Genomic DNA, 16,302 nt, shown 5'->3' with positions numbered 1-16,302 from the left:
GAGGGCCGGCAGTGGCAGCTGAGGAGTTAACTTCCCAGCCTCTCCGCATGAATCTGGAGCTATTAATACTCACACACTGGTGTAGCTGTCAGAGGAGCGGCTGCTCTGCCGCCCAGACCAGCCCCGACGCTCGCCCGCAACTCAACTTTCCTGCACGGTGCTCCTGGCCCTGGACATCTGCCTGCCAGACCCTGCCGGACCCTGCCAGACCCTGCCAGACCCTGCCAGACCCTGCCAGACCCTGCCGGACCCTGCCAGACCCTGCCGGACCCTGCCTGCTGCAAGCCCCTGTGCAGGGGAGACTTTCTTGGCAGTGCTGTGGGCACTGTCCTCTCTGCCCAGCGCTGTTGGGTGCCACATGAGTGCTGGGTGCCATAGACAGGCAGCCACATCCCCCTGAGTGACCCCAGGGTCTGGCCAGGGTCTCATCCTGTCCTGCCAGACCCCTCAGTTTGGGTGATGCTGCCCCAGGCCTCTGCTCACACCTCCTGAAGACCAGTGCCACCTCCAGCTGGGTAGCACAATGGGTGCCAGGGTGGTTCTGGACATCACAGGTGACAGGGTGACATGGGACATGGCCCAGCCCAGCGCTGGGTCCCTGCGTGGTGAGCAGCCATCCCCAGCACCCAGCCCGGCAGCCTGAGGGGCTCCCCAACACCATGGCCTCTGCCTGAGCCTCTGGCTGCTGGTGGCACTGCCGAGGAGAAGGAAGATGCCAACACCCCTCCGGCACTGCCTGTCCCGTGGTCCCCCTCACCCAGGTGTGACAGCCACCGGAGCCGAGCCATGGATTCCTTCTGCTTCGTCTGCTTCCAGAAAGAGGAGCTGCAGCCCCTGCACCTGCACAGGTCAGTGCTCTGGTGCCCAGCAGGGCAATGTGCTGCTGGGAGACATGCCAGGAGCCCTGAGGGACACGGGAGCATGACACCGAGCCGGGCTGGGGGGTGATACCTGGCATCAGAGCTGCCTTGGCCGTGCCGAAGTTTCCCTTGGAGTAGGTGCATCCTCTCCTGGCTGGAGGAGTCTGTGGCCTGGTGCCGTGATGTACCAGGGAGAGGCTGTGTGTGTGGCTGCCCCAGGGCTCAGGGTGGGGGTCCCGGGGTTTCCATGCCATGCCGAGCGGTGCCACTGTGCCCATGGGAGGGGGGCTGCTGGCTGAGGTGTGCAAACCCACGGCACCCTGGAGACATCCCACTCCCACTGGCCTGAGCACGGTCCCCAGTGTGCTCCCAGGGACGGGGCGGTTGGGCTGTCCCCAGGGAGGGCACAAGGCTCCCCACAGCCTGTCCCTTTCCCCCCGATCCCCCCAGAGGCTCCTCTCCCACCCGCGCTGCTGAGCGGCAGCCAAGGGGAATGTGGCAGTGCCGGAATTAGCCCTGCAGCCGGCTGGGCTGCGAGCTCTGAGCGCTGGCACCGCTCCTGCCCAACTGCTGCTCCCTGGCACCCCGCCACTGCCACCTCCTGTCCCACACCCCCATCCCCGGGGCACAGCTCCTGCCCCGCCACGGCCGGGAGACCCCCGGGAGCTGCGGCGCGGAGGTCCGGGGGTGGCGGTACCGGTGCCGGGCAGGTGTCCAGGCAGGGCTGTGGGCCAGGCTGTGGGGACGTGCCAGCCCAGGTGATCTGTCCTTCCTCCGGGCGTGCAGGAAACAGTAGGATTTGGTGTTAAATCATGTGGGTTTGGACACTGTGTTCCCATAGGTTGCTGCCCACGAGCTCGGCGCTGGCAGGGAAGGTGCTGGGAGTGGGGGGGACCAAGATGTAAGACGTGCCTTGGATTGAGGTGCTGGGGAGGGGTGAGGAGCATCCCCTGGGCTCCTGCCTGACAGCCCATCCCGGGGTTGGAGCCAGCTAGGCACACCCACCCTGTGCCGGGCCACAAGTGGCACCAGTTTGGTGTTCTCAGGCAGGGAGGGGAGCACCTGAAGTGGCAGTGAGGGGGCCCGAGGCCCCGCGTGGTGGCTGCAGCAACCACCCCTCCCTGTGCAGGGGGACAATGAGTGACTGACCCCCGCGGCTTGTCCCCAGAGACCTCTCCCCGTCCCCACCTTAAAGGGTGGGCTGTGCTGGGGGAGCTCCCCATCCCCAAACACCCCCAGGTGTCCCCACCCTGTCCCCAGGAGCCTTTCCCTGCCTCCAGCCCCCGGGGACAGGGCTGTCACCGCCTGACACAGCCCGCACAGCAGCCACGGGGCCGGGGACCCCCGGGCTCTGGCTGGGGGTTCTGGCAGACAGACCCACCGAGTGCTCCCCGCTCTGCCACCGCCCGCCCCCGGGCCTGTCACCTTGTCACCATGCCCCCGGGGAGCGTGTGTGCCCACGCGTGGGCGCGGTGGCAGCTTGCCTGTCCCCGCAGCCTCTAGATGGTGCCAGGAGAACGGGCTCTGTGCCTTGGCGGCCGAGCGTGCGGTGCCAGGCTGCCCCGGGGAGCCAGATCCAGATCAGTGCCGTGACCCTCCAACACCCCAAAACCCCACCTCCCCTACGAGGAAGCCCATTCTGCATCTTTTCAGAGGAAAAGATGCTACCCAGTGCTCCTGGAACCATCTCCCTCTGGCCCCTTTCCTCTTGCAATCCCAAAGGCTGTGCCGGTGCCTGCGCAGGGATGTGAGGCTGGCCTAACAGCAGGGACGGGGCAGGAGGTTTGGGGGGCTCGAGGGGTGCTACAGGGGTGGGAAGAAACACCTAAAAGAATCTGTGAGGTGCCCGTGGCATCTCCCCAGGCTGAGCGTGTCCCCTTCCACCAGGGCTTTGGTTCCCAGCGGCCTTCTCTGCTGTGTCGCCTCCCTCCTTCCCTCCCTCCTGCTCCTTCCCAGCATCCCTGCCAGCATCTCAGGGAAGGTTTTAGCTCACGTCACCGGAGTGTGATGGGCTGCTGGTGGCCATGGCACCCCGACCCGTGTCCTGTGTGGGGCACGGCCCCTTGGCTCCCACTCTGCTGGGGGGCACCAAGTGCTGGTGAAGGGACAAGAGACCTCCTTGCTGAACTTGAAGTGGATCAGCCTTGCTAGAAATATTTAGGGCTTTTCAGGTCATCTCCCCTCTGAGTGCATTTCCTGGGTTTTTTTTTTTTCCCCGAGCAGAAATCCTGGAGGCATTCGTGCTCCCTTGGGGAGCTGTGGGCTCATTGCACCAGGGGCTGGGATGAACTAGGTGATAAACACGTTTGAACTGGCTCCTTTGATCTCTCTAATCTCAATTAGTTGTTAGTATACTTGATGTGTTTTGAAGACTCAGGATGCAAACTTTAAATGGTGCTACTGGTGTTACTACTGTTCAGTCTCTGTGTGTGACCCTGATGTACTGGGCTGCAGCCTGCTCAGCCCCACGGAGCCCCGTAGAGCCCCTCAGAGCCCCACAGAGCCCTGATGAGCCCCTCGGAGCCCTTCTGAAGCCCTCGGAGCCCTGCCACATCCCCGCTGGTCCCTCACCCACAGCTCAGCACCCGGGGCACAGCTCAGTCCCATCCTCCAGCACCGGGGCAGTGACACCAGGAGCCAACCCACAGGAGGGGTGTGTGGTGCCATCCCTGCAGCTACCCCGGCCCTGTGCAGGCTCCCCGGGCCCCAGCACCTCACACCTGACCTAGAAAGAGCCCCGAGATATAAATAGGGTGAGCCAGAGGAGATGTGGGAGGCACAGCTCAGAACACGGTTATCAGGAGGCTGCGGGAACACAGCTGGGGGGTGGCACAGCAAGGGCAGGCAGGGGACACGGGGGGACAGGTGCCTTGTGTGGGTGCTGAGGGGAGGGACAGGGATGGACCCACTCTGTCCCCAGCACCCCACACGTGTGTGTTGGGCTGTGGTGGCTTTTACCAGCCCACATCCTGCTCATGGAGTGGCACAGGGAGCACCTGCCAGGTCCCAGCTCTGTCCCCTCTCCCACACCATGCCCTTTCCTGGCACCTTGGCCCTTAAGCTGTTCTTCTGCCCCTTCCCAGCACCCATCCAGCCATTCCCTGGCTTTCTGGCTCACGGTGATGTAGGGATGCCCCATTCCAGTGGGGCTTGTCCCTACTTGGAGCATCCAAGCCAGGGGTGCTGGGAGCTGTGGCAGGGGCCAGCAAGTCCAGGGGGGTCAAGGGGACCAGCAGGCTCACAAGCCACAGCTGCCTCTTCTGTGCCCGACTGGAGGCTGGAGATGTCCCACGTGGCTGCCAGAGAGGAGAAGGGTGGCAATGTCACAGCATTGGCACCAAACTAAGGAGAAGTGTCAGAATATGATTCAGCCTCTTGCTTTAAAGTCATTCATAAAAAAACCTAATTGCTCTGTGTGCTAAACTGGAAGTGGATTAGAGCCACCAGTGCATCAGTGGCCAGGCCTCCCATACCCTTCCTGGTGGTGGGAGCTCTGGTGGCAGTGGGATGACCACAGTCTCTGCTCACCCGGTCTGTGCAGTGTTGGAACAACCCACTGTGGTCCCTGGGACCCACGGCTGTGGGTTAGCTCAGGAGCAAAGGGACCTGGCACCCAGTGAAGAGCCAAGGAAGCCCCAAAGCAACCCCCAGCCCAAGCCCTGATCGGCTCCAGGAGGAAATCCAAAAAGACTGAATGTGCCCAGGGATGCTCCGAGGAGGAGCATGGTACCTACGCCTCACCTTGCTCCAGGAGAACTGACACCATCCTTTGGGCTGTAGGTGCCCGGGAGTTCCTGGTGCCTGGCATGGCTTGCTGAACGTGTTGCCAAATTGTGACCAGGCTGAACCGGAGCTGGTGCAGCATTTCTGACCCAGACGGCGTTCCCTGGCTCGGTGCAACTGTCCCACCGGTTCGGGGGGAAGCCGTGTGTCCTGAGCGTGTTCTGGAGCAGCACCTGGGGGGGGCGAGCCGGGTGAAGGAAAAATACAAGGGGAAGAGTTACAAGGAGAAGAAACACAAACCCCGGGAGAAGACATCCGAAGGCTTGGGGGGCTCAGGGAGGACAGGAGGCAGGGGACCTGCTGGCAGTGGGATGTGGTCCTGGGCAAGGACAGTTTCCATCGGGTGGTGCTGATGGTGCTGAACCCCAGATGGTCCCTGCCCGGGCTGTCGGGGTCCTTTTGGCTGCAGGCGGTGGCGAGCGGGGCGGGGGCGAGGAGCCCGATTCCCGGGTGGGTTACCGGGAGGTCCCTGTCCCAGCCCCGGCTCATCCGCCCCTGAGCTCCGAGACCTGCGGGAGGCGGCCGGCTCAGCGCTGACCTCCGCCCCGGAGGAACCCACCCGCGACCCCCGGGCGGTGCCGGTGCTGAGGAAGGGTCTGGAGCAGGCAGCGCCCTGAATTCCCCCCCCCCCCCGCCCGCAGCTGCCGGGGCACGGTGGCGGAGCCCCCCCCCTTCCATCCTTCCCGGGGGCTGCGGGGCGGTGCCGGTGGCGGGCGGAGCGCGGGGCGGAGCGGCGCGGGGCTGTGCGGGGGGGCCGCCGCTCTCCGCTCCGCTCCTCCGGTAGCGGCGGCGGGGCCGCGGCATGAGCCCGGCGGGGCGGGGGGCGAGCGGCGGCGGCGGCTCCTCTCCCGCCGAGGACGGGGCGCGGCGGCTCGCCCCACCGGTAAGGCGGCGGTGGGGAGGGGATGAGGGGGACGCGGGGGGCACCGCCCTCTCCGGTACCGGCCCGCGCCTTTGTGGCGGGGCCGCCCTTTGTCTACCCGCACGGTGCTGGGGTGGGGGCGTGGGGTGGCGGGTCCCCGCACGGCACAACCGGGAGGAACGGGGGGGAGGAGGGGAACCAGCGGGTGTGGGGAGGATGCTGGGCCCGGGGGTCTTGTCCGCGGTCTGGTCCCCCCCCGGCCGCTGCCACCTGCCCGCCGGCCCTGCGGCTGCGGGGACAAATTCGGGGCCGGAGACGGAAGCGGCGTGAGTCACACCTGAGAGGAGTTTGTACCGGAGCGGGATGGAACTGGGGGGCCATGGGGGGGGCTCCTGCCTTGCTCTGCCTCCGGGGCCGCGGGCGAGGCCGGATTCCCGGAGATAAAAGGGATCCCGGTGAATCGGGGAGGGGGGGAACGGGCGGGTCTGGAAGGATGCGCTGAGCTGGGAGGTGGCTGGAGACTGGGGAGCAGGGAGAGGAGAGAAGAGAAGGGAGGAGTGGAGAGGAGAAGGAGAGGACAGGAGGGGAGAGGAGGAGAGGAGAGGAGAGGAGAGGAGAGGAGAGGAGAGGAGAGGAGAGGAGAGGAGAGGAGAGGAGAGGAGAGGAGAGGAGAGGAGAGGAGAGGAGAGGAGAGGGAGAGAAGGGAGGAGAAGGAGAGGAGAAGGAGAGAAGGAAAGGAGACATTTCAGGCCAGCTCCCCTCGCTTGCCCTCGTCATCTCCTCTTGGTTTCCCTCATCTCCCCCTGGTAGCTCTCATCTCCTTTTGGTAGCCATTATCTCCCCTCAATAGCCCTTATTTCCCCTCGGTGGTCCTTTCTAGCCCCCCCTCAGTAGCCCACATCTCCCCCTGGTTGTCCCGGTCACCTCCCCCTCAGTTGCCCTCATCACCCCTCAGTGTCCCTCGGCACCAGGATGGAGCAGGATCCGGCCTCCATCCCTCTCCAGCCTCCCGCTGCTGCAGCTCAGGAAGGGGGAGTGTGACCCACTTTCCTCCGGGGCCGGCCTTGCCGTGGCCGCGGGTGGGTGATGCTGGCTGGGGGTCCTGCAGCACCTCGGGGATGGGTGGGAGGTGTGGGGGGGATAGGTGGTTTGGTCTCAGCACCCCTCCACACCGCGTCTGGCACTGGGGGGGGCAAAGCTTGGGAATGCCAGCGTGACCACGGCATGGCTGTCAGTGTGTGCTGTGCTGCCCTGCCCTGCCCCGGGTGCTGCGTTGGGGGCGAGGGGACGAGAGGCTGAGGCAGGGGACAGGCAGGAATGTCCCCCTCGGGGGGAGCCAGGGCAATGCTGGGGTCAGAGCAGGATGCTGGACCCCAGGCTGCAGGGTCAGAGCAGCCCCACAGCAAGCAAAGGCCGTGAAGCCCCTCGGAGTGGAGGCAGGGCTGGTGCTGGCAGCAGGGTGATGCAGCTCGCTGCCCCCGGGAGGCAGAGGAGGTGAGGGTCCTGCTGGCCCTGCCCGGGGGAGCAGGAGGGTCCAGGCAGGTGCCGCTCGGGGCGTTTGTCTTTGCAGATCCCGAAGGCGCGATGCTGCCGGTGCTGGTGGAAGAGTTTTGGGAGGGAGATGATGGCAGGCTGATGAAACCAATCAAACAATGAAGTAATCATAAATCCCTGGTGCTGGCAACGAGGCGCGGTGAAGGCGGGAGGAGCTGGAGGCTGGAGCAGCTGAGGTCCTAACGAAGCCATCTCACTCGTCAGGAAAAACCCCAGGAGGCTGAAACACCTCTGAAAGGTGGCCGAGGTCCCACTGTCAGGGGTCTGTGGAAGGTGTGGTGCGGACAAGGGCAGGGAAAATCCTACTGGAAGCTCTGGGAGAGCAGTGCAGAGGTGCAGAGGACACAGAGGATGGCAGCAGGAGGGGAGAGCCGGGGCTCCCTGGGGAGCAGCAGCCGCCCATTGGAGGAGAGAGCCCAAGCACTGCTTTATCTGCTGTTCCCAAATTTTTCATGCTGAGGCTGACTGTGAAACCTGAATCCTGGAACACAAGGCTGAAGAGGCTTGTCGGGGGCTGACAGCTGAGATGGGAGATGGTTCCTGCTATGGGGGATGCTACAGAGGGGTGTGCCCGGGCCTGATCCTGCCCTGCAGCTGAGACATCCCTGCCAGGAGAGCCTGCGAGCTTCTGGGTGTTTGTTGGCTTTGCTGAAGCAGATCCTGGTGCCAGGCATGCTGCTCTAGTCCAGGCAAGGAGCTGGTATGAGGAACTCTGGATAAATGGGAAATCGGTGCCACTGTGCAAAGTGCCTCAAGCTGGGAGCACTGGGAAGTCCTGTTTTGGCAGAGGTTTGTTGCTGGTTCAGGCTCGTGGTGCAAGTGGCACTCCAGTGCTTCCCAGCACCTTCCCACCACCATGGAGCTGGCGAGAGGTGGGAGCACACAGAGACGTGTGCCATCCATCACCTCTGGGGGGTGACAGCTCCTCCTGGGTGACAGAATGCTGGCAGAGTGGCTGCCCCCTGGCTGCTGCCCACCCACAGCTGCTGGCACCCGTGCCACGCGTGAGCTCCCAGACACACTTGGCTTGTCCTGAGCCACGCTGGGACAACCCCAGGGTGAATGGGCCTTGTCCCTACGAGTGTTTTGCTGCTTTTGATGGGATGGGAGGGGCTCTTTGGAGGCAACCCCTTGCCTGCCTGAGGTGATGGGTACCGCTGGCTCAGAGCTCCCACAAGGTGCCTGTTCCCCCCCGTGCCCATGGAGACCTCGGCCTCGTTAGGTGAAGGTGCCTTTGTGAGCCCTCCCTGGGTGCTGGTGTGCTGCTGCCCCTGGGACAGCAGTAATAACACCTTGCTCTGGTGTGCTGGTCCCAGCGGCATGGAGGAGATGATGAGGATGTCCCCAAAATGGGGTCAGGAAGGGAGGTGGTGGAGGCTGGAATGGAGCAGGATGCTGGGATGTAGTGGCTCAGGCATAGGCTGCCCCCTCACTGTGGGGTGGTGCTGGAGGTGGGGCTTAGAAATTACTTTGCCAGCTCAGCAGGTTTTTTGGGGGAAAAGAGGGAACGTTTGGGGGCCAACTGGGGTGCAGAAGGAGTGAGTTCCCTCCCCATGGCTGCCCTGGCCTCCAGCCTGCCAGACTCAGTGCTGCCCACTGATAAGACCCATGACACCATAATTCATGAGCACGTGGCTGTTGCAGGGAGCATCACAGCAGTGAAGGGTCTGGGCATGGGGGAACCAAAGCTCTGCAGAAATCATGTGGCACAGCCAGGGCACTACATGGCAGTGCCTGTGCCCCCACCCCGCTGCTCAGCAGTGCTCCTTTCTCTGCTCTCTAAAGAGATATCTGGGTCTTGTAAAGCCCCCCTACCCTGCCTTGTGGAGATTCTCCCTTCCTCTTCCCAGTTCCCTGCCCTGAAGCAGTCCATGGTGTGAGTTCTGGCCCCTCACCAGCATGCTGCCTCACCATAGGGACCCCAGTGTTGAGCTCCAAACCCCTTTTCCTTTGACTTCCCTCAATAACCAGGTTGTTTTTCTGGCCTCTCAGTCTCTGATATGGCTGGAGGGGAATGTATTTTTTTTCTTTCCCCTCTTTCTTACCCAGCAGCCTCCTCTTCTGGGTGCCTGGAGGAGCTCTCCCGGGTGGCCTCTGCTCCTCTCAATGAGCTCCTAATGAGTTTGCAATTACTTATTGGCAGAAGTGATGTGCCCAGGGCTGGGTGTGCAGTGGAGCAGGATGCAGAGCAGGGGGAGAACATCCACTTGCAAGGAGCAGCATTGGGGTGGGTGCAGGTTGGTGATGCCCCTGCTGCCCAGTGGGATGCCGGGTTCCCTGGAGCTTCTCCACAGTGCTGGGGATGGAGCTGGAAAGGTTTGGGGAGAGGAGCAGCCGCTGCCGACGGGAGATGAGTGGCTGCCTATAAATACCTGCCAGGGAGAGAGGAAGAGGTGGGTGGATTATCCTCCTCACTCAATGAGATAAATGGTTCTGAAGCTTAAACACAAAACAATTTTAGTCTCAATAGTAGGAGAAAGGGTTCAGGATGAGGAGATGACGCCACAAACCGCCCGTGGTGAGCAGCGGGGTCCCGATGCCACTTGGCAGCATCTCTGATGCCTCTTTGCTGTTTCCTGGGGTCTTGTGTCACAGGGATCTTCACCAGGACTCAGCCAGGATGTGCAATGCTCCTCCCTCCTTTTAAAAACTCTTTTTTCAAGAACACCAAAGCAACGGAGCCGGGTACCATCTGCTGGGAGGGTGGTTTTGGCTTCCTTCAGGCGTGGCACTGGCTCCTCTTCCCCACTGGGCTGTGGAAGCAAGAGCAGAGCTGGTGTGCTGGGGAAAGGCCCTGTTTCTGCTCTGCTTTCACCCATAGACAGAGGATGCAGAACCTCCGTGCCAGGCTGGTGGCATCTCCTGTCACATCAGCACCAGTACCCTGTCCTCTGCCATCCCCGTGAGCACTCGGAACCAGCTGGAAATGAGCCCTTGCTCCCTCTCTCTGCTGCTGCCCCGCTTTGCTGCTGACATCAAACTCAACGTGTTTTCAAAAGCATTTCAATTTTTAATGAAAACTTCTACACTTATGCTTGGCTTGGCCTCAGCACGTGGTAGGATCCCATTTCTGATGGAGGTTTCTCAGTTGGCGGTGGGAAAGGAGCTGCCTGGAAAACCCAACAGGTTTAACCAAGGAAAAAAGCAAACATCCCTTGAGTTGGGGAGCTCTGTGAAGCAGCTGCCAGTCCTTCACCTCCTCTCTGCCATCCCACCACTTTGCTTTTTTTTCCTCAAACCCCAACTTTGCGGATGTGCATAATTGCATTTCAACACTGGTTAATTAAGAGACATTGATGAGCATGATTGTAAATTCAAGTGTAGACAGAATGCTTCTCGCAAGGATGCTGGGAGCTGTTTTTAGTCATGCTTCCATCAAGCTGCTGCACTGATCCACCTCCACCTCCAGCACCCAGACGCTGAAATGGTCTCCTCTTCCAGGAGGCCAAGAAAACACTATGGAGATGAGCTGCTTTGGAGATCTTATGAGTCAAGCCGTTACATTTTTGGAACATCATGATGTTGAAGTTCCTTTTCTATTTTTTGCCCAACTTCCCAGAGAAAGAAAAAAAAAGAAAAATCAAGAAGCTGAGAGGCAGGAGATTAGGCTCAGCCTTGTTGGGAAAGGGTTAGGAGGATCCTTGGGCAGGACCCTGACCCTGGAGTGCTGTGGGTTCTTCTCAGACTCCATCTCTGGAGGCGTGGGCTCCCTGTATGGGTGTTTTGGAGGCAACAAGCCCATGGCTGGTCCCAGCTCCATCCTGATCAGATCCAGTGGGCACTGTTGGTCCCAGAAGAAAGTGGGATCCATTTTGGGTGGGTTTTTCCTCCCCTCTGGTGAGACAGCACATTAAAAATCAAAATATAAACCAGCGCCCACTCGGCTGCTGTCCCATTGCTTTTCCAATCTGCTACAAAACAAGGAGCAGCTGGATTTATCTACTGGGGTCCCAGATTTATCTACTGGGACAGCTGTGTCTCTGGTTTGGGTTATGGGGCAGCTGGTTGGGATGCTGGGATTGTGCTCTTGGGGGATGATGACGGGTGAGGCAGCATCTTGAAGACATCAGAGGAGATCTCAGTGGGGGTTTGGTGCTCTGGTGGGTGAGTCCAAGCTTGATGTAGGCAGGGTGAGGAAAAACCTCTTCTGGTTTGTCAGGAGTGAGGAATGTGGGTCCTGTTGTCCATGTGCTGCTGGCAGTGCTCTGCATTGGAATGTCCATTTCCTTGGTAGAGGAGAGCCAGGAGTTGGTAAAGTTGGATGGTTAGAGGTATATGGTGGAGTGATGTCCTAGAGAGTCCTGCTTGGTGGCTGTGGTGTGGCCCTGGTCCCACTCCACAGCATCGTTGGCTCCTGGGTGGGTTTGTCTCTGGAGCAGGTTCTGGGGCTCTGCAAAAGCTGAAGGGTGGAGAAGATGGGGCCAGCTCCTGGGGTACCCATTGGAGTGAGGAACCCCCAAAGGACCTCAATTCTCATCCAGTGCTGTGGCTGTGAAAACACCAGGGCCTAGAAAATGTGTGTGTGTGTCCATGTCCCTGCCCTGCTGGCTCTGCTGTGCCCAAGCCCCGATTTTGCCCCCAAGCACCCCAAAAGCTAGAGGTGCCAGGGCACTGCACCCCCAGCCTGCTCCCATGGAGGCTGGAACATCTTCTCCAGAGCCATCAGGTTGGTGGCCCCTGGAGACATGGGGTGGCACCTGATGGGTGCTGCTCAGCACTGCCCAGGGCAGCCTGGGGCCCTTTTGCAAGGTGTTGTGGCTGCCAACTGCAGGGATGGGATGGGATCGGACAGGATGGGACAGGATGGGGTGTGTTGGCTCTGCAGCACCCACTGAAAGCCACTGCATCTCTGCCTTGCAGCGCAGCCATGAGCGCGGGTTCGATTGAGCAGGAGCCGTCCCGCAAGCTGGCGTGCTGCGGGGTGCCCCTCATCACCGAGGACATGCAGTCCCTGGCCATCCGCACCCTCTCAGGCACTGACATCAGCAAGCACTACGACCTCATCCGCGAGCTTGGCAAAGGCACCTATGGCAAGGTGGACCTGGTGTCCCACAAAAGCACAGGTAAGGGGAGCGGGTAGGGGCTTGGGGGGGACGCGGCCACGCTGGGGACGGGGTGTCCGGCACGTCCCAGCTGTGCCCCTGCGCTCACCTTCACGCCCTGCCCGCTGCAGGCACCAAGATGGCCCTGAAGTTTGTCAACAAGAGCAAGACGAAGCTGAAGAACTTCCTGCGGGAATTCAGTATCACCAACACGCTCTCCTCCAGCCCCTTCATCATCAAGGTCTTCGACGTGGTCTTCGAGACCGAGGACTGCTACGTCTTTGCTCAGGAGTATGCCCCCGGCGGGGACCTCTTTGACATCATCCCGCCGCAGGTGGGAGCCCCCGCCCCTCCCTCTGGGAACCTTCTTGGGGCTGGGGGCTCACTGCAGGGTGCTGAGCAAGCTGTTGCTGTCCTTCAGTGGCCACGCAGCATGGGACCAGGCAATCCTCCGTGTGTTGGCTCTGACCACGCTGGGACCCATCAACTCATCCCTGGGGTGGCCCAAGACCTGTCCCTAGAGTAGCCTGGGATTCCTCACACATCCCTAGGGTGGCCTGGGACACACCACCCACCCCACAAACCCGTCTCCTGTCCCCATGAGGTCCCGAGACCCATCACCCATCCCTAAGGTGGCCCAGGACCCACCACCAGAGAGCACCCCAGATAAAACACCCGTGCCAGTGTCAGAGGTGTAAGGACTCACTGCTGCGGCAGTCCCCGAGGTGGGTGGGATCGTGACGGGGTTCGGAGGTGCGTGGCTGACGCCGTGTCCTGTTCCCACAGGTGGGGCTCCCCGAGGAGCTGGTGAAGCGCTGCGTGCAGCAGCTGGGCCTTGCCCTCGACTACATGCACAGCAAGAGCCTGGTGCACCGGGACATCAAACCGGAGAACGTCCTGCTCTTCGACCGCGACTGCCGCCGCGTCAAACTGGCCGACTTCGGCATGACCCGCAAGGTGGGCTGCCGGGTCAAACGCATCAGCGGCACCATCCCCTACACGGCGCCCGAGGTCTGCCAAGCCGGGCGGGCCGAAGGCTTCGCCGTGGACACCAGCATCGACGTCTGGGCTTTCGGGGTGCTCATCTTCTGCGTCCTCACCGGGAACTTCCCCTGGGAGGCGGCGGCGGCTTCCGACGCCTTCTTCGAGGAGTTTGTGCGGTGGCAGAAGGGGCGGCTGGCGGGGCTGCCCTCGCAGTGGCGACGCTTCACGGACAGCGCCCTGCGCATGTTCCAGCGCCTTCTCGCCCTCGACCCCGAGAAGCGCTGCCCGGTCAAGGAGGTTTTCTACTTCCTCAAGTGTGACCTGATGGCCGAGGTGCGGCGCAGACCTTCCTACCGCTCCCGCAAGCACGCCGGGGACAAGCTGCCGGCCGGTCCCCATCGCCACGAGGTGTCCGGCTCCTGCACCCCTGCCCCGCTCAAGAGGACCGTCCTGACCGAGGGGAGCGGAGCCCGCGGCTCCGAGCCCGGCGTGGGCCCCCCGGGGACGGCCGGCAGGACAGAGGGACGGCAGGACAAAGGCAAAGGGCAGATGGTCCTGGCCACAGCAATAGAGATCTGCGTCTGACGGCGCTGGGGTGGCACGGGGCAGCTGCCTGTCCTGGCCCCCTGCCCTGGCGAGGGGTTGCTTGTGGTGGTGGCATGAGCCAGGACCAGGCTCTGGGTCTCCCAAAGCAAAGAAAAAAAAAAAAAAGAAAAAAAAAAAAAAAAAAAGAAAAAGAAAAAAGAAAATCAAACAAAAACAACGAAAAGAAAAAGAAACAAAAATGAAGAGGAAAAGGACAAAACTGGTTGCGCAAGGATGCTGAGACCTCCACCCCGCCTGGGAGGGAGCCCTGCCGAGGGCACCCCTCACAGCTGGGGAGGACATCAGTGTTCCTGGGCCCTGCCATGACCACTTTGCCCTCTCCAAGGTCCTCCCCCCAGGATGGCATGGGGAGGGGTCTTCTCCCAATACAGGGAGGTTGAGCTGGGGGAGCTGTGTGGGTGAGGGGTCTGGGGAAGCCAGCTCCCACCGGCTGTCCCCTGCCGCATGCTCAGCCCCCACAGGGGTGAGGGAAGGCCGATGACCCCGCAGTATGGAGGAGGCCTTTGGGGGGGGTTGGGTGGGTGGGATTTGCCCCATTCCACTGGTCTCTGCCCCTCCAGCAGTGACCAGGAAGGGATAGAGGGGTGGGTGCTGGGCTGGCCATGGGGAGCTGGGGAGTTGCCGGCAACCCGGGACCCCCGGCAGCCCCAGCTGCCACAGGAGGTGCTGGCAGCCATCGATGTAGCAAGTGTCCCTGTCTGTGTGTTGTTGTGTTTCCCAGGCACAGCCAGACCCCGTCCCCCTGCCCTGCCACACACCAGCCCCAGACCCTGGCCGGAGGAACAGGGCTATCCGGTGGGTGGGATGCTCAGGGCCAAGCTGGTTCTGCCGTGGTGGCACTGCCATGTCCCCTCTGCAGACTTTTTGTACCCAGGGACTTAAAAAGGTGGTGGAGGCACCAGGGTAGGAGCTGGGGAGCAGGGGAGGGGACTTCAAGCATCCTTCCAAGGCTCCCCACACTGTCCCCATCACCCCTCCTTGCTGTCACCCTTCCCAAACCCAGGTTCCCTCTCCTGGGGCTGGCAGGGAGGAGACAGGGGGTAAATCCCCCCACAGGGCTGGCTGCGGTGGGGCAGCTGGTGGTGGCAGGAGCCCCTTAGTGACAAGGCCGTGGGGTGGGGGGGGGGGGAGTCACACCTCCCCTCCTGGTTTCAGGCACCCAGGGCACCCGAGGGCTCACCCCGCTGCCGGGATGGGGAGGCCGGGGGCACCCCGAGGCAGCAGCACCCAAGCCCTGGCATGTTTTGGGCTTCCCTCCCATCGGGTGGGTGCCGTGGGGACCCCCCCGCCCCCCCAGTTCCCCTGACAAAGGGCTATAACGCTATTCAGCAGCAGCAGCAGCAGCAGTTTACAGAGCAGGCGGGCACCCGGCCGGACCCCCCCCCCGCCACCGCCGCTGCCCCTGTCCCTGCGGCACCCACCTCTGCCCCTCGCCCGCCCACCCGCGGGGCTGAGGGTCGGTTTTAGACGTAGCATTGCCCCGATGTAGAGACGCTAGGCGCGGTTTTTTCTCCTTTTTGCCTTAGATCCCTCAATGTCCTCGATCTTTCGTGCAATAATGTAGATAAGGGATCATCCCGGGCGCCCGCCGGAGGGCCGGGTCGGACCTGCCCGGTGCTCTGTCGCCCACGGCGGGGGGACCGGGTGTGGTTTCTGTTCCCGTCGAGGTCGCTGTGTCCGTAGGTTGTCGGGTTTTTATTTCCAATTCCCTCGGCTGTCGGGTTTCGGACCTTCTTCCCGTAGGAGAGGCTGTAGTGTCACAGACGTTACCTCAGTTTGTCACTGTTAAAAAGGATTAAAAAACAAAAAACAAAAACACACAAAAAAACCTTAAACCATGAAAATGGCAAAATACATAGTTATAAAAGCAACAAAAAATTCTCAATGGCAGTGAAGACTTTTTTTTTTTTTTTTTTAAATAAAACAAATGTGATGCTCCTTGTGCAGGTGGGGGCACTGCCTGGTTTCACCCTGACATGGCCTCGGGGCTCACTGTCGTCGTCCCCCCCACCATCCCCACTGTCACGGTCACCCCTGGGCAGGAGGGAAGGGGAGCAGCACAGCAGGGCCATAGCAGCACCCATGGGTAGGGGGCACCCACCTGCCCTCAGTGTAGCCCCCTCCAAACAGGCAGGGCTGCCTGATGCTAAATGTATTCCAGCCACGTCTGCAGGCTAATTTCAATTTCCTGGTAATTATGCAAATGAATGTGGATTTAATTAAGGGCAGATTTCATTAAAGTCTTCTTGGGGAAATGAGAACAGGGTGGGGAGAGCAAGGATGAGGATGAGGATGAGGATGAGGATGAGGATGGAGGCAGGGAGAGAGGGATGAAGGCAGTGCCTGCCCTAGAAGATAAATGGTTGCTGGGAATCTGATGGGATGGGATCCCTTGGGAATGGGGGTCTGCCTGCTCCCTGCCATGGGATCCCCACCACGGGAGACCCCAGCACAGAAGTGGGGGGGCCGCAGGGGTGCAGCATGGATGGGGGAAACCACCCAGGATGGACCCTGGAAGATGCAGCAGCAGCAGCAGCAGCAGCAGCAGCAGCAGCAGCAGCTCCTCCATCCCTGCCCAGCTCCATCCCTGCCCCGGGGGGATGAGGGCAGC

At 61.5% G+C, this 16,302-nt stretch overlaps 1 protein-coding gene across 1 annotated transcript; it reads left to right on the top strand.

Annotated features, from left to right (window-relative positions):
- The first annotated feature begins 90 nt into the window (after positions 1-90).
- Positions 91-15,005, top strand: SBK1 (SH3 domain binding kinase 1). The gene is made up of 4 exons (XM_008496734.2): positions 91-848; positions 11,920-12,122; positions 12,233-12,435; positions 12,888-15,005. Exons 1-4 carry the CDS (start codon positions 787-789, stop codon positions 13,668-13,670), a joined length of 1,251 nt encoding a protein of 416 aa, XP_008494956.2. The 5' UTR covers positions 91-786; the 3' UTR covers positions 13,671-15,005.
- Positions 15,006-16,302: the final 1,297 nt, after the last annotated feature.

The sequence above is a fragment of the Calypte anna genome, chromosome 14, assembly GCF_003957555.1.
Source record: "Calypte anna isolate BGI_N300 chromosome 14, bCalAnn1_v1.p, whole genome shotgun sequence".
Taxonomy (NCBI): Eukaryota; Metazoa; Chordata; class Aves; order Apodiformes; family Trochilidae; genus Calypte; species Calypte anna.
Note: the sequence above shows the minus strand (reverse complement) of the source record. Positions and strands in the feature narration are given on the sequence as shown.